The sequence below is a fragment of the Balaenoptera ricei genome, chromosome 14 (genome assembly GCF_028023285.1).
Source record: "Balaenoptera ricei isolate mBalRic1 chromosome 14, mBalRic1.hap2, whole genome shotgun sequence".
In the NCBI taxonomy this organism is placed as follows: Eukaryota; Metazoa; Chordata; class Mammalia; order Artiodactyla; family Balaenopteridae; genus Balaenoptera; species Balaenoptera ricei.
Genome location: NC_082652.1, coordinates 631,809 through 649,136, shown reverse-complemented (window position 1 = coordinate 649,136; position 17,328 = coordinate 631,809). Strand labels below are relative to the sequence as shown.

The following is a 17,328-nucleotide window of genomic DNA, read 5'->3' as shown; positions in this document are numbered from 1 at the left end:
GCCCCCACTCCTGCCAGCCCTACGGTCCCAGGGCTTGCCTGGGGTTCTAGGGCAGGTGGACAGTGGCACAGGGCCATTTGGGGCCTGGACCCAGCTCACAGCCCCTGCTCAGTGGCCATGTGGCCGCAGATAAATCCCTTTACCCTTTGAGCCTCTGCTTTCTCATCTGTGAAGTGGGCTTGTGCCACGGTGAGCACTGGTGGCTGCAGCCGCCCTTGAAAGGAGGGTGGTGCCAGCCTTCTCCAGCCGTGTGCCCAGCTCCCAGCACTTCAGAGCCGGTCACCCGACAACCCCGTGGGCACCCCATTCCGCAGATGAGACAGCGGAGGCCCCAGCACTGCCCTGGTGGCACCCCCGCCCCCGAGGGCCCCCAGGGTCTACTTCTGACGGGGGCGGGGGGGGGGGCGGTGCCTGGCTGAAACCCTCAGCCGCGGTGCTCATTTACATGATGGAGGCGCGCGTACAAGGATGAGAAGTGGCCTTCCCACTGCAGAGCGTAACCAGACAGCGCTGCCTCTTCCCAGGCTGCTTCCTGCCCGGCTGGGGTTCACAGCTCGTTTGGCTCTGTATTTTAGCCGAATCGCTTAATTGGCATGTGTTCTACATCCCCATAGAGCGTTTGCAGCAGAAACGAAGGTGACATTTCCGCCCGGGCTGGGGCCCCTCTGCTCCCCAGACAGCGACACCCCTCTCTTCTCCCCCAGTTCTTCCAAAGCGGCTCCAAAAGCAGAGTGTTTAAGAAGCTGGAGCTGACGTGCGGGCCAAGGGCGGGAGCCCCAAGCGCAGACACGGGCTGTCCACACAGCCACCGCTCCTGGGCCCGCGTGGCCCCATGGCAGGTCGCCTGACTGTTAGGTGCCGCACACTCGTGGGACATCTGGCAGGACTCGCTAGGGTGGAGCGCCCCGGGGCTCACGTGTGAGACGCCTTGGAGCACGACTCCCAGGTCTTGGCGCTCAGGCGTGCACAGGCACACATGAGCCACAAGAACACGCCCAGCGAGCGCTGCCCGCGCCGAGGACTGGTGCCACCCGGGCGTCCCCGGGCACACCTCCGGCCGCGTGGCTACGACCCAGGGCGGGGGTCAGCAGCAGCTGCCCAGCAGCTCAGACCTGCCTCGCCGCCACGCCCAGGTGGCCTGAACAGGACGTCCCGTCACCTTCCGCTCACACACAGACCGCGGATCCTGCCTCCTTTTGCGGTTCGCAGCTGCTCAGGCCTTTGCAGGTGACGGTGCCCACTGGGAGCCCGGCCCAGACCGGGGGGAGGGCCCGGCCCTCCTTGGCCCCCAGCAGCTCTGCAGTCAGGGCCTCCGCGGGCCCTTGTGCAGCTCAGGCCCCGCGGCCGGGCAGGGGCCCGGCCCACCCCCGCCTCCAAGCGCCAGGCCACGCTGGCCCTGAGCCTGCTGGACCCCTGGATGGAGGTGGGGCCGCCTGAGTGAGAAGAAGGGCCGGGGCGGTTTCACACCCTCCTTCCAGCAGCCCCCCGGCAGCCCCTCGACCTGTGTCTCCGTTGCACAGTGGAGACCCCGCAGCGATCAGGAGGGACAGCCCCGCCCCCATGGGTGACCTGGCCCAGCCCTGGGTGCTGGAACGCCTGCTGGGGGCACGGGCTCGGCAGCAGGGCGCCCAGCCCAGGGATTTTTCACGCCTTTGTTCGAGGAGTGGGAGCGGCAGCCTTGCTCAGCGCTGCTGCGACGCAGCGGTAATTAACGTTCGCTCTGAGAGAAGAGCAAGGCCCGTCTCTGCGGCTGCTGAACAACCGTGTCGATTTGTGGAGGCCGATGAGCAGCCCTCGCCCCAAGCAAGTAGCTGCCCAGGTTTCTGGAAGGGTCTCGGTGACGGAGGCCAAGCTCTCCAGACCCGCCGTGCAGGTGCCCCCGGGGAAGCAGGACTGTCGGGCGACACTGTCTGTGCCCAGGCCCGTGGATGACTCAGGTGCCTCCAGGGGCTGGTCGGGTGATAGGGGAGAAGGGGCTGGGGCAGATCACGGTGACGGCGAAGGTGTCAGTGGTGATGGTGAAGGTGACGGTGATGCTGAAGGTGACGATGATGAGGGGGGTGACACTGAGGAAGGTGGAGATGGCGACGACAGTGGCTCCCATTTATGTGCCCGGACTGCCAACCAGCTGCTGCCCTGAGCACCCCACCCACACTGACCGATGTGACCCCAAGCCCCCGCAGCACCGAGGCCCCCCGTCTCGGCGGACGAGGAACTGAGGCCCAGAGGGGTGAAACGAGCGGCCGCCATTACCGAGAGTGAAGGCAGGACGGAGCCCTGGGCTCCGGGACCCACCGTGGGGCTATGTCCCCAGCATGCGACAAGGGCCAGCACTCGGGCCCTGGACGTCAGGAGAGGCGGGGAGGGGGCCCAGCGGAGCCCTGCCTGGCACTGGGCAGGGCTGTCACGCGGGCATGTGGCTCCCCGTTCTCAGTAAGACACAGGATCTCATGAGAAATCTCCAGATTTTTAAATGTTGGCAGCGAATTTTTTTAAAAAATTAAGCCAGTTAGGCCAAACAAAGCCTCATCCAGCTTATGGCTTCTCACGCTGTGTCTCAAGGCCATGTCCGCCCATGGATGGGTCCCTCGTCACGTCACGTCCGTGAACGTGGGCGACACGCAGCTACCCTTGGGCATCCCCACGTCACATCTATTTGCGTGAGTGACACAGTGGCCTGGGACATGGAGGAGCTGAGCTTCGGGGCTTTGGGATGCGGGACCCTGAGCTCACATCTGCCTCTGACCTACACTGGGTGGTCTTGAGCTCCCAGCGGGGTGCCTCTCCCCAGCCCCTCATTAGAGTCACCTGGCCCAGGCTTCAGGCTGACGGGGTCTGAGGCCCCTCGGGTGAGCTGAGGTGCACTCAGGACTGTAAGCCTCTGGGCTGGCTGAAGGGTGGGCAGAGGGGCTGGTCCTGGATGAGTGGGCCTGCTGGTTCATTGTTTGCTGGCTCGACCAGGCTGGGAGGAACCTGGGAGGAACCGGTAGGCAAGTAGAGGGGTGCGCTACCTCCTGAGCGGGATTGGAGCTGGGGGCAAGCAGGGAAGGATAGAGTTGATGCTGGGCTCTCATCTGGGCCAAGGAGTGCTCCCTTTCTGGCCACCAGCCATCAGGGTCAGGGGCAAGAGCCGGCACTTCCAGGGCTGGGAGACACCTCCCTGAAACTCTCAGGTTTGGGCCTTCAGCCATTCCAAAGGGGAACCCCTCATTCTCGGCCTAGTTGGAAGACAATAATAATTAATACTGAGTGATGATGGTGGTGGTGGTGGTGGTGGTTATGGTGATGGTGATGATGGTGGTGGTGATGACGGTGATGGTGATGATGGTGGTGGTGATGATGGTAATGATGGTGGTGACGGTGGTGGTGGTGATGATGGTGATGGTGATGGTGATGGTGGTGGTGGTGGTTATGGTGACAGTGATGATGGTGGTGGTGGTGGTGGTAGTGGCGGTGGTGGTGAAAATACATCCACATGGTATATCATGATGAGTACACACCCAGCGCTGTCCTAGTGCTTTGCATGTATTCACTCATATAAGCTGTACAACAATCCTGTAGGTGGGCTGTTGGCTCCGTTTTACAGAAGCATAACTGAGGCACAGAGAGGTCATGGCACTTGCCCAGGGCTGCACAGCGTAGGTGGCAGCACAGCGTCAGAGAAGGCATCTGCTCCAGAGCCCATATCTTGGGCTCCCACCATACCCAGCACATCCCTTGGGGCCTAGGGTCTGTCCCCTGCTCTGTGGACTCCCCGCCTGGACCCCCACCCATACCAGGATGACGCTCTCCAGGACCGCCCAGCCCAGCCCAGCCCAACCCCGTGAAGGTCGCCTCACTCAGGCAGCTCCCACGAGACAGATGTGGCTCTTTTTCCCTCTTTGTCCTGATTAATTGCCTCATTCAATTCCGACTCTATTGCAGTTAAACATTAATTCAGTAGGACTTAGTAACGTGAATTCATTTGCAGCGCAGCCTGCGCTGGCTGAAAACGGTGAGTTGTTTGGTGAATTATAGGCTCCGTGGACTCTCTGGAAAGCACCCTCACCCCCTCCTCGATGTCAGATCGTTTAGCTGTCACCAGTGGCACCGTCTGAAAGCGCGGAAGGGATGAAACCGGGCCTGGGGTGGAGCAGGGCCAGGCCTAGGGGTGCTTCCAGGCTGCCCAAGGGACAGTGTGCTGGGCCCGAGGCCCGGCCCCCTGATGGTTTGATGGGATTGCAGTTTCCACCTCAAGGGCTTGTTAGGCATAAAGAGGCCTGATTGGGGGTGTCTGGCAGCTCGGCTAATTCTGCAGCATCAGAGGGGTTCCTGTCCCCCACAGCCCCCGACCCCCCGGTTCCCCCCACCCCTCCCTCCTGGCACAGAGAACGTCCGGAAGTGCCGGTCATGTGGCCGCACGACAAAGCTCAGTCCAAGCTCGCTGTGCGGTGAAGCTTTGCATGTTCTGGCCACTCACCTTTCCAGCCTCATCTCCCACCTCCCCTCCTCGCCTTCGTGCTCTGCCTCTGGGTTTCAGCCGCCCTGCTTGAGCCAGCCAGCCATGAGGGGCGGACCTGGCCTCTCACCGTGGCTGTACGGCCAGGAGACTGGGCCCGTGGTCCTTCTGCCATTTGTGAGGGGACACCCGCCCTGGAGGTCTTGGGCCAGGCCCTGCAGGGTGCAGTGCGAGGTTGGGGGGCAGAGGGTCCACGGGGCTGCTGTCAGCCTCAGGAAGATCCCCCCAAATGCCCATCCCCCCTGTCCCCAGGGACACTCTCCGCCTGCGGTGAGTGGCTGATAAAGCACAAGGCAGGTCGCCACAACTCCGTGAACTCTGTCTTTGAACCCACCCCGGCCCTGGGGCGCGGAGGGCGTGTGCCCGATCGCAGAATGGGTCTGGTGGAGGACCCCACAGAAACAGCACGTGTCTGTGGAGCACCTCCACATGTCTGCCTGGGGCCCATCACCCTCCTGTGCGTCCCGGGGAGATTTATTTTCAGCAATATAATTCACTTGACATAAACGTGTCACAATTACAGTTGCTGGGAAGAGATTCTTTATGGTTTATATTCTTTTAGGGGGAAAATTGCTGTGGTTTCTAGAGCAGGCTTTCTTTTTAAAGCTCTGCTCACTGAAAATGGAAAACGAGGATTTGTTTGCACGATTTTCACAATCTTCCCTTAACCAGCTGCGCTAACCCGTGGAGCGGTTTCTGCTGGGGCATCTGCAGGGGCGGGCGGGGGGAGCAGGTGGCCCCCACCCCGGCAGGCAGCACCTGCAGCACAGGCTGTCCTGACTGCTTGTCCTCCACGGGCCCCAGCCCTCACTGCCCCCCGCCCTCCCTGCGGCCCCTTCAGGCCACCCGAGGCTGGGCCTCTCTGTCTCCCTGCCCAGGCGGTGCCCGGAGTCCCTCCCCTGAGCCCTGGTCCGTCGGCCTCGTAACCAGCCAAGGGCCCCTCGCATCTCACCGCGGCCCCCCCACTGCCTGGAGAGCTCAGCACCTGGGAGGGAGCCTGAGGGGCGCGGGGGGCTGCTCCACGTGTGTCCTGGGGTTACCGGGTAGCTCGGGCCTGCTTGGGCGTGCCGGTGCTGGTCTGCATCTGCCTGGTCACGTGCGCTCCTCTGTCTCACCTCTGCCTCGCCTACCCCTACCACCAGCCCCATGCCCCGGTCCTCGATGGAGCTCCCACCCAGGGCTTGCCTAGGCCCCCAGATCCCTCCCAGCTCCCGGCGCCTGGGCCCCTGGTCCTGCTGGCTGGGGACACCCCCATCCCAGACCTGAGGCCCCGAGTCGGGGCGTGGGGCGGCCAGAGCCGCCTCCTCTGGCCCTGCCCTCCAGCCCAGGCCCCTCCCACACTCTCACCTTCTCACCCCCTACCCCCCCCCCCGACCTGCCTGTGGGGCGCTGACTCACCTCTCTCTCTCTCTTCCCCCCACTGCAGTGCGACAGCGAGAGCGACGGGGATGACAAGGTAAGCCTTCCACCCCCTCCCCCACCCCTCCTGCTGACCTGGACCCCAGCAGGCTGGGCCCTGGACACCAGGCAGAAAGGTCGTGGTTCTCCTGTGGGGTGTGCGGGTGGCTGTCGCCTCCCCGACCTGGCTGAGGGCCAGATGCGGTAGACGTCCACGCTGGGACCCGGGACGCTGCCCGGGCCCCTTGGGGCTGCAGGACCGGGCCTCAGCTCCTGGCCTGTCGGCAGCTGTCTCAGTCCAGGGTTCCCTGGGATGGGGGAGCCGTGGGCAGAGCGGGGGCCACACTCTGTTGCGTTTCCATGCTGGGGGCCGTAAACATCACCCCAAAACAGAGACTTCCGCTAATAGCAACAGCGCCTGGCCCCTCGCAATTCCCTCCAACCCCCCGCTTTTCAGGAGCAATGAAGTTTCTACTAACTCGGGATTTATGCAGTGGGAGAGTTAGCACAGGGACAGCCGAGGGGCCTTCCGGCGGTGCCGTCATCCCTCTGTGTTCCTTTCCGCAGCTCCTGCCTTGGCCCTTGGGGTTCGGGAGTCCTTGCTCCTGGCCATCTGCCGGGCCCTGTGTGTCCTGGGGGAAGGGCAAGAGCTCTTGGCTCAGCAGGTATTGGCAGAGCACCTACTGTGTGCTGAGCTCTGTGTGGGCAGGGATACAGCGGGGGGCGCCGCTCGGGACTGCCTCTCGGGGGCAGCGACCGGGGGCAGCGACCAGAAGCAGCGTGAGGCCCAGCGGGCGCAGGCGCCCGGCACTCACCGTCCCAAAGCCCTGTGGGGCAGGGACTGTCGCTTCCTGATGTAGAAGTGGAGACAAGGCACAGAGAGGGTAAGGAACCTGCCCGAGGTCACACAGCTGGAACCCGGGCAGGCTGGGTGCACCGTCCTTGGGGAACGAGCTAGCAGCCCACCTGAAGAGTCTTAGGTGGTGAGACGGGCAGGAGGTGGCCGCGCCAACGTGATGGAGCCCCTTGTCCTCGGGGTGCGGCCCCCCCGGGGGTGGCACCGGGCACCAAGGAGGACAAGTGTCCAGGCAGTGGGGCCAGTGTGCATGAGGGCTCTTCGTGTGAGGCAGATGGAAGGGCAGCTGAATACCGACTGGTGTCTAGGCAAGTTTCTGTGAACTGGAACGTGGTCCCGTCGGGAGGTCTGTGCGGTGTGAGAGCCTCGGTTGCTGCCTCTCTGGCGTGTCCTGGCCTGCGTGGGCAGGAGCTGTGGACGGACAGACGGCCGGCCCCCCTCGTACAGGCTTCACGCTCAAGCACAGAGCCGCCTATAAGCACGTGAGCAAGTGTGGACAGAACCCAAAGGCCGGCTAGCAGGGTGCTCAGGGTCAGGGCAGGCCTGCAGAGGATGCCTGGGGTCCGGATGGCCAGCCTCATGAGGTCGGGTGCTGGGCTGGGCTGGGCGAGTGGTTATCCCAAGGGCCGGGAGGGGGACGGGGGTCGCGTGGTGAATGGAGGAGGGGCAGGTGTGAACGGGTGAGGTTGAGGATGTGCCGTCCGAGGTGAGTTGGCCCAGAAGCCCCGTGTGGAGTCGTTGCTGTGGTCGAGACCGTCCTGGGAAGGTGGCCAGAGGGCAGGGCAGCTAGGAAGTGTCTGTGGTCCCGAGTGCTCCCCGCTCAGCCGTCCTGTGAGTGGACAAGGTGTCGGGCCGCCGGAGGGCACTGGGACAGGTGCCGCGTTTTCGCAGGAGCTGTCGCTCCTGATGTCTTTTTTTTAATATAAATTTATGTATTTATTTTTGGCTGCGTTGGGTCTTCGTTGCTGTGCACGGGCTTTCTCTAGTTGCGGCGAGCGGGGGCTACTCTTCGTTGCTGTGCGCGGGCTTCTCATTGCGGTGGCTTCTCTTGTTGTGGAGCACGGGCTCTAGGTGCACGGGCTTCAGTAGTTGTGGCTCACGGGCTCAGTAGTTGTGGCTCGTGGGCTCTAGAGCGCAGGCCTCAGTAGTTGTGGCTCGCGGGCTTCGTTGCTCCGCGGCATGTGGGATCTTCCCGGGCCAGGGCTCGAACCCATGTCCCCTGCATTGGCAGGCGGATTCTTAACCACTGCGCCACCAGGGAAGCCCCACTCCTGATGTCTTTAATGTATTAGATCGCAGCACCTGGGAAAGTGCTGCGCTGGGCCATCACCTTCAGCACCTCCTTTAATTGAAAAGCTGCAGGAAACGCTCTCTGAGGCCACGGGCTGCTCTGAGGGGGGTGTGGGGAGGGGCTTCTGAGACCCTGAGGCTGCTGACTGCTCTGTCCAGGGGCCCCTTGGTCAGCGCTGGTCCTGGCATGTTTCTCCCTCCACCCCTCGGTCCACCCCTCCTGCCGGAGCGAGGACCCTGGAGTGGAGACCAGGCGCCGGAAGGGGCCGAGCCAGGGCACAGCCCCACATGGCAGCTCCGACCAGGCACGCCGAGAACTTCTGCCCAGGGCCGTCAACCCCGGGCACCGAGGCCGGCAGGCTGTGACCGAGGGCTAGCCGGAGGCCGTGGCTTTGGCCTCCTCTGCATTCACGCCCACCCGCGCACTGGCGGTGGCCCCGAGCTCAGCCTGGCCAAGGACTGACGGCACAGCAGGCGCGGTCCCCAGGGGCGGCCCGGAAGCTCGCTCTGGTCGAGTCTGGGGTGGGGTCTGGAACCAGCAGTTCCTTCTGGCGATTCCCTGTGCAGCGTGCGGGAAGAACCCCACTCTGAGGGTCTTTGGGAAGGCCAGGGTCTGAGTTCCAGAGGCCTCTGCTGGGAGAGACTGGGTTCTGCGCTGGGGCTGACCCCGTGGCACTTGCACCGGGCCTCGGCGGCCGGGGGTCCTCAGGCGGAGGGGCAGAGCCCAGTCTTCCCCATGGTGACTGGGCCCCCAGGGGGCTGCACGGGCGATGCGGGCGTGTGACCGCCCCTGGCTCCAGCGCGGGCAGGCCTTGGTGGGCCCAGGCAGGGGGAGGGAGAGAGAAGCCTCCCACTGTCGCCACCTGCTCCGGGAGTGACGGGGTGCTTCTCCTGGGCTATGGTGAGCTCTGAGTGAGCTAGCACAGGGTGACTGAGCCTGCCATTTGTTTGTGGGGCGGTGGGGCCCCTGAAGTGGGCAGAGCCGGGCCATGCTGCAGAAAGCCTCTTGGCTGATGAGCCAGGGAAAGGTACAGGATTCCTCCCCGGTCACCCGAGTTTGCCTTCTCCATGAGCACATGGGGCTTCTGGGACACCAGGGTGTGTTCCAGACAGCTTGAGATGCAGGCCAGAGGCCAGGGCCAAGATTCCATGGTGCCGCTCAGAGAAGGGGGCCTGGATGGAGCCCAAGAGCTGCCTGGTGGTGGGGAGGTCTTGGGGCTTCCTAGAGCAGCCCCCTGGGATCTGGGCCCCCTCTAGGGCCCCAGGGCTATTCACCAACCAGCATGGACAGATCTTGGTATTTCTGCCACCGGGAGGGGGATGTGTGTGGTCAGCACTGGCTGGGCTGTTGTGACTCGCCAGGCCCTGCACGGCTGCCCGGCTGTAGGTCTGGAGGCCGCCGCTGCCCCCGCCCTGCCCTCACCAGCTCTCCTCTGGGCGTGGCACAGTCTCCTTGCTCGCCAGCTCACATCTCTGCCCTTACCAGAAAGATGCGGAGACCTCTGTTGCCTACATGATAAAGTCCCTACCTCTGTCCTGGCTTTCAAGGTGCAGGCACCAACTGTCTACCACATGGCCCGTGTCAGGGAGGAAGCTGTAATGGAACTGGACTAAAGAAGGAGTTTGCATTTCTCACCTAAAGGCCTGGATGTGGACCCTCCCGGCTGGCATGGCCTGTCTGTGGTCATCAGTCTCCTCTGTCTTTCTGCTTGGCCATTCTTGGCATATGGCTTCCTTCCTCATAGTCACCTCTTAATCCACAGAAGCAGCTGTAGCACCAGCCATCTTATCTGCATTCCCCTTTCCCACATCATTGATCTTACAACCTGACTGATCACCTCCTGCGTGGTGAGGCAGGGATGATGTTGATGTAAAATGTCCAGTGGGGCCGAAGCAGAAGGAGGGAGGGAGTGGGTGAGCTCAGAGAGGCCACATTGTAAAAAGCCATGGCAAGAAATTCAGCTTTTGATCCAAGTGCGGTGGGGAGCCACCATCCTGGGAGGTCCCTGACACACAGCCTCACCCTGGCAGTGCTCCCCGGGGGCACTAATTATGCACCAAGGGTATCACCTGCGGTCCAGACCTCTCTGTTTCCTCCATGGCAGGGACACCCGGTTACTCGAGGCTGTTTGGGTCTGAGTTGGGGTGGTGGGTATGGAGAGACCTTTGGAGTTCCTTCTGTCCTTTACCCGAGCTGGGTTTCTGGGCAATGAGTAACTTCCTCTGGGCCCATCCAAAAGCAGGCGCAGGTCAGAGGGCCACGGTGGACACTTGGCTGGGGCCTCGGCCAAAGTTACCATCCCCCGCCTTCCCCACCCCATAGGGCGGGGAGAGCAGAGAGAGGCGTCCGTCCTCTGCGGCGCTCCGGGGCAGAGCCCTGCCTCTCCGAGGCCGTGCGGGCACAGGTGGCAGGGAGAACACCGTCCGCTGGCAGCAGTGCCCTGGCCTCCCCTGGAGCCTGGCCGCGAACAGGCTGAACGAAGCCGGGACAAGCTTGACTTGTCACACTCCTCGGTGCACAGCAGGCTGGAAGCAGCGGTCGGAAGGCACCCGGGCTGCTCGGGTCGGCGAAGGAGACGCAGCTGGGTGTGCAGGTGGGGCGGGAGAGTGGGGGCGGAGCCCCGTGCCCTGGGCCTGTCGGCGCTGACTCCACACCCGTGCTGGGCGCTGGGGATGGCGTGCCAGGCAGGCGGCCCCAAGGAGGCCTCCTCCCGGGCAGGGCGGCGGGAAGACCAGCGCTCCGTCTCTCCTGGCCAGTTTGCTCCTCCCGCGCCTGCCAGCGTCTGAGGTCAGACGCGCCTGCACCTCCAGGGCCCACTGCTGCCCCTCCTGCCCCGCTTGCCTCCCCGGCCCCGGGCTCCTGCCGGCCCACCCGCCCCTTGCCCGCCGGCCTCGGGCTCTGCCTCTTGGCTCGAGGTACAGACACGCTGAGGACAGTGTGCCTCCCAGACACGGACAGACAGTCGGAAACCAGCGAGGCCTCTCCAACCAGCCCAGCCCCAGAGGCTGACACGCAGACAGACAGACAGACAGACAGACAGACAGATGGAAAACCTCTCCGCCGCCTCCCCTTCTGCGGGACCAGGCCCTGCCCCGGGGGCAGCCCACACCCGGGATGCAGGCCCCCCCGCCCCCCTGAGACGCTCCCCTCGCCACAGAACCCCTACATGCTTCCCCACGCCCCACCCCGGCCCTGCCCTGGGCGCTCAGTGCTGGCGGGGAAGGCGGCCTGAGCTGCCAGGAGGCTCCGGAGCCGGGCGGCCAGATGGCTGCGGTCGGTGTCTAACTGCTTTTTTATTGGAAAAATATGGGGTGAAAAATCGTGTGGGGCTCGTCAGGCAGCCTGCTGGTCCGGGCCGGCTGCCGTCTGCCTGAGCGGCCCGGCCAGCACCCAGCCGCCTCTTGAGGGATGTCTGTCTGGCCTGCCTGCCAGGCTCGCCCCCGCCACCCCGCCAGGACGTGCGCCCCGCACTGGGCCGCAGGAACGGGCAGGGGCAGGGGTGGGGCTGTCAGGCGGCTGGCTGGAGGGCCGGGGGTCCTCTGAGGGCCAGCCCTCCAGCCCCGAGCCTCGGTTTCCTCTTTGCTGAGCGTTGCGAACGGGGGGTCCGGGGTGCCTGCGGCCCGGGGTGGAGGCCGGGGTTCGGGGGTCGGCGCTGGCTGCTGAGATGGCCGGGCGGGCGTCCGCCGCCTCAGGCCCCGGGTCAGCCTGGCTCCTCGGGGCCCTCAGTCCGCGGTGAGCACGGAGCCCGGTCCAGGCTCCTCCGCCTGGCGCCTGACGGGGCCTCCTCTGAGTCCCCGCCCTCTCACCTCTGGCACGAGGCTCGCGGGCCCACCCCTGAGGTCCCTGTGGCAGCGAGGAACGGGCACGGCAGCCCGACAGCAGCTCAGGGCAGCGCCCGGCCTGCGTCCCCGCCGCCCGCCTCGGGGCAGCTCCCCTCTGCATCCCGGGCCCGCTGGCACTTGCGTCCCGCGCCGCCGCCGCCGCCCCCACTTCCCGCGGGACGCCCCTGCTTGCCCTCGGAGCGTCCCTGCTCACCGAGGTTTCCTCTGTGTGCCGGCCCAGCCCCGCTCCTGAGAACACCTTCCCGGAGTCTGTAGGAGGCTCACCCGTCCTCCCCTCTCCCAGCCGCGGGCCCCCCCTCCAAGGCCGGGTGCTGGGGGGACAGAGGTGCAGGGGGCCCTGCACAGGCAACCTCACCGGGTGTCCTCGCGAGGGCTCAGGGCTGTGCACCGTGACCTAGGGCTGCTCCAGCCAGCGTGTGTCTTCCCACGGGTCTGCCCGAGGAAGAGGAAGGGCCTTTGGCAGTTTGCTCACTGAGGGTCCCAGGCAGGCACTGGGGCGGCACATAGGTCCCAGCAAGGACCACGATGCGATGACTGAAATGTAGCCCGCGCCTCCTGGCCCCTGCACGCGTCAGCTCGTTCAGCCCCAGATAACCCTCTGAAGTGGCATCTGTCCTGCAGCCCCACCCTCAGCGAGGGACCCGAGGGACAGAGTGAGCATCTGCTAGGACCGGAGGCCTCAGGGGAGTCGGGCACCGTCAGGCTACTGCAAGAGTCCCAGCAGGCGAGGGCGGAGGCCTGGGCTGTGGATGCAGGGGTGGGAGAGGCACTTGTGTCCTACAGCTGCTGTAACAAATTACCACAGACTGGGTGGCCTGAAACAGCTCAAGTTTGTAGTTCAGGAGGTCAGAAGTCCAAAATGGGTCTCCCTAAGCCAAAACCAAGGTGTCAGCAGGGGTGGTCCCTTCCGGAGGCTCCAGGGAGAACGTGGTTCCTTGCCTGGCCGGCTTCTGGAGGCTGCCGTGTTCCTGGGCTCGTAGCCTCCTCCCGTCGTCACTCTGACCTCTGCTTCTGAGGTCACGTCTTCTTCTCTGACTCTCCTGCCTCCCTCTTGTGAGGACCCTTGTGATCACGTTGGGTCCATCCAGGCCCATTAGGGCCTGTGGGCTGGGACGCTAGAGCCCGCTGATGCCTTCAGGACCCCACTGCTCACCTGGGACGGCCCTGGGTGCGTGGGGGGCCCCAGGACGCCACGGGATAGAGGTAGCGGAGGGTCTCAGTCTGGAAGGTGTTGGGTCTGAGGAGCCTGAAGGGTGTCCCAGCATAGGTGAGACAGATGTGATGGCCGCCAGGGACAGAGAATGGGGGGTGGGCACTGACGCCAGGGTCCCCGTCCACGAGCGCCGTGTAGCGCGAGGCCCAGCACAGCAGCGAGGGTGGGAGTGCCCGCCGTGCTCAGCAGAAAGCTGGGTGCGGAGAGCTTAACTTCCTGCTGGGGTCACACAGACCTAAGTGCCAGGCGGGACCTGACCTGCACCTTCCAGCTGCGTGGGAACGCTGAGGCCGAGGAGAAGCCGGGAGGCTGGAAGAGAAGGCGGGAAGACCTCCACGGTGGGGGCCATCTGCCCCTCCCGCCTCCCCTGCCCCGGCCTTTCCAGAACTAGCTGAGCAGGACCCCGGGCAGCTCCCACATCCACCTCCAGGTCTCCCCGGGCTCCCCCGGGGATGCACCAGGCTGCCTGGGCGCTGACAGGGAGGTTGTCCTCTGGCCCTGGGGTGTCCATACGCCTCTGTGCCCGGAGGGGTCGTAGCGCCTTCAGACCACACCTGCCCTGCTAGCCTCGGAGGGGGCCTCACTGGGCGGGGGCGCCAGGGGCCTGGTGCAGGCTTGCGAGGTGGGTGGTCCTCACCTGGGGGCAGGTGGGAACCATGGGATCGGTCAGGGCACCGGCAGAGGCCCAGCACGCAAAACAAGCAGATGCTTTCCGAAACGGTCAGAGCTTGAGGACCAGTCAGGTGGCTGGGGCAGGGGTTAGAGGGCGGCCGAGACACCCCACCCCGTCCCTGCAGGCCCCGGCCCTGCCACAGCCGGAGAGCTGGATTAGCGCCACGACAGCGCTGGGCCCCCGGGTCCCCAGCAGGCCCAGAGGCGCCGCCCCGAGAGAAAGGGCTTTGCCGTTGTTCTGGCTGAAGAAAGCCAGGCCTCCGTGGCCTTCGTGCAGACGCAGACGCGGCTGGGGACAGGGAGCCGCCGCACGTCCCTGCCCTGCGTCACACGCACACGTGCTCCCACACTCGCACACGCAAGCCTTCACACCCGCACACGTGCGCGTGTTCGCCCACAGAGTGTCGCACGCACGTGCATTCAGCGGGCACTCACGTGTGCGCTCAATGCCCACGCGCCCCTCCTGATACCTGGAGCTCATGGCTTCTGCTTTAGACACCGGCAGAGAACCCACTCCCCTCAGGGATGGGCTGGTCAGGGTGCCCACCGCACACTCAGTGGACCCCAGTACCACACTGGGCAGCTTAAACCACAGGAAGTTATTCTCCTATGTCCCAGAGACCGGGAGCCTGGCATCAAGGTGTGGGCAGGGCCGCGCTCCCCTGGAGGAGGCTTCCTGCCTCTGGTGGCTTCAGGCTTCCCTAGCTCGTGGAATCGCTCCCATCTCCGCCTCCGTGGTCACGTGGCCTCCCTCCCCCACCCCCGTGTCTGTGCCTCCTCTGTGCAGAAGGATGCAGTCATAGGACCTGGGCCCCCAATCCAGGGTGCACTCACCCCAAGATCCTGAATCACAGCTGCAAAGACCCTAATTGCAAGTACGGTCACATCCCGAGGTTCTGGGTGTGCGTGTCTCTGGGGGCCACGCTCAGCCGCTGCAGCAGGCCGCCCTGTCCTCCTGCTCGCAGCCCCCTCACGGACAGCACAGACCACAGAGGGTTGTCGTGGCCGCAGCGCTGAGGACTGCGGAGGGCCCGGGGCCTCCTGCGCCCTAGAAGCCCCGCTCAGCCCCACTCAGCCCCACTCATCATCCACGCGGCTGTTCTCCCAAGCCCATCAGGAGCCCGTCAGCCTCCTCCAAGGCTTTCCAGAGCGTCTTCTCAGTTGCACGAACTCTCACATCTTTGGCACAATCTGCAGTTACCCCTCTGCTGTTTTGCACTGAATTTGCGTTTTCTGGTCAGTAAGGAGGGCGAGCCAGCGTTGAGCGGGGTCTGAGTTCACCCTTGGTCGGCCCATTAGTGAGCATTTGTAGATTTTTCTGGCCTTTGCTTCTTCCCCAACGCTGGACACCAATGATGGACATGCCCAGCTAGCGAGGACCCTCTGGACTCCGCCCCGCCCCCCATGCCCTCCCCTCCGTTGAGCCCGCCAGCCTGGCCGAGAGGGTCTGCGCTCCGGTCCACAGCCACGGGGTCGCTCTGTGTGAGGCCACAGTCGCAGCTCGGCAAGGATGAACCGAGGCTGGGGAGCCCAGCCCAGGAAGCCTGTCCCCCATCCCCCCAGTGACCCCCCCCCCCCCCAGCCACACTGGCCTTCTCACACGCATGGGGCCCTGTCTCGGTAGGTGTCCTTGTCACACGGCCCACGGGCCTTCGTCTGCAGCCCCTGCATCCGCTTGCCTCCCAGAGAGGCAGCCACGAGGGAGCAGGCCAGCTGGCAGCTCCTTAGCCCAGCCGAGGGGAGCCCAGCGATTGGCGTGGCTGATTGGCAGCGGGGTGGGCACTCCCAGTGCCCCCCGGCTGTGGGTGGAGCCCCCTCCATGGCCCCTGTGACGGTACCTCCCCCTTGCTCTGCGTAACGATGACAGATGTGGTTCTAAGATGGGTTGTCGGCCCCTGCCCACCACGTGCGGGCCCTGAGTGGATTACCTCTGTTTGGCCTGGGACGTCCCTGCGCTCTCTGACGGTGGCCTTCATTCCTCCCGGTAATCTAGGCCTGCTCCATTTCCTTCTAGATTTCCAACCTCATTAAATCTTTCATATCACAGCCACTTTCCTCTCTAAACAGAATTAAAGCCAGTCCTGCCCAAAGTCTGATTTTACTCCCAAACCAGAGGGCGGGGCCATGGCTCAGAGGTGGCATGGCAAGGACTGTGGCCTTTTCAAGGACCGTGAGTGCCCAAGGTGGTCTTGAGAACGATGTTTGAAGTGAAGCCATGTCATTACAGGAAGACAGGCTCCTCCAGGGTCAGGCTGTGGTGGGAGAGGAGCCGGGGGGCACATTGAGACCTTGACCATGACCTGATGGTCAGACTCGGGGGCTTGTTCCAGACCTGGGTGACAAGGCCGGGCTGGGGCTGGAGAAGCTCCTAGCTGCTCCCGCTGGTTCCCGGCGCTGGCCCAGCCCTCAACTGCCACCCGCTCTCCCCACTGCCACTGGCTCCAGGAACCTTTTACTGCCAGGGGTGGGGTCTCCAGGTAGCTGGGAGAGACTGGGTGCAGCCCGGCTGCTCATCTGGAGGAGACATGATGATGGAGCGTACCTTTGGGGCCCCGAGGATTCAGCAGCTCGACTGGGGGAGGTTGCCTGACCTGGTGCACCAGGGTCACTGCCCCCAGAGCTCCAAGCTCCGTAACCAACTGCCAGCTGACATCTCCAACGGGACGGTCCCTGTCCCCACCTCTGGAGGGGCCCCACCGCCTGCCCCCTCTCATCCCCACGCCTGCTTGTCGCTGCAGCTCCTAGCCCAGCTCCTTGCGCCCCACCCAGCCCTGTGGCGGATCCTACAGAGGGGGTCTTTTTAAAGACCTCATCATCCCTCTCCTCCTCGGATCCCACACACATCTCTTCCTGTTGCTCAACACAAATGCCCAAGCTCCCTCATGGCCCTCAAGGCCCTGTGCCCCACCCCACCTCCCTGGCTGGCCCTGCCAAGTTGTTCCTGCCTCAGGGCCTTTGCACTGGCTGTGGCCACCCCAGAAGACTCTTCCCTAGAGCTCCCCTCAGCTTAGCCTGGTCCTTCTCATCTTTCAGGTCTCAGCTCAGACGCCCCTCATGGGAAGGCTCCCCCAGCTGCCCTTCAGATCAGTGCCCGTCACTGCTTTTCACATTGCCCTTTACTGTCTGCCCACCCCATCTGTACTCGTATTACCTGTCTCCCTGTGTATGGCCCTTCTCTCCCACTAGGCTGTGAGCTTGACTCAGGCCTGCCGATGGGGCGGCTTGTTCTTCTGCATTCCATCCCCTAATCAGGCTCCTGGCTGTGAGTGTAAGTTGAGTGTGGCTGCGGTGGCAAGTTGTCACCAACTCGGCGGCTGAGTACTACACTATTATCTCTCAGTCTGGAGGCCAGAAGTCCCACAGGAGTGTCCCCGTGGGAGTCAAGCTGTGGGCTGGGCCGGCCCCTCTGCGGCTCCAGGGAGAATCCCTTCCCGGCCTTTCTGAGCTTGTAGAGTCGCCCACATGCCTGGGTTCCCGGCCCCTTCCTCCAGCTTCACAGCCAGAGGGCAGCATCTTCCCGTCTCTCCTCCCACCAGTAAGGACCCTGAGATTAAGCTG

At 64.3% G+C, this 17,328-nt stretch overlaps 1 protein-coding gene across 12 annotated transcripts in view; it reads left to right on the top strand.

The window, feature by feature from the left end:
• Positions 1–17,328, top strand: part of FBRSL1 (fibrosin like 1) — an 86,243-nt gene that overhangs the window by 47,285 nt on the left and 21,630 nt on the right. For 11 of the 12 annotated variants that reach the window (XM_059893578.1, XM_059893571.1, XM_059893576.1 and 8 more), the window contains one exon: positions 5,925–5,954. The exons of the other annotated variant lie outside the window; for it this stretch is intronic. In XM_059893578.1, coding sequence (XP_059749561.1) covers positions 5,925–5,954 — 30 coding nt within the window. The remainder of the gene's footprint in view (positions 1–5,924; positions 5,955–17,328) is intronic. 12 annotated transcript variants of the gene reach the window in all.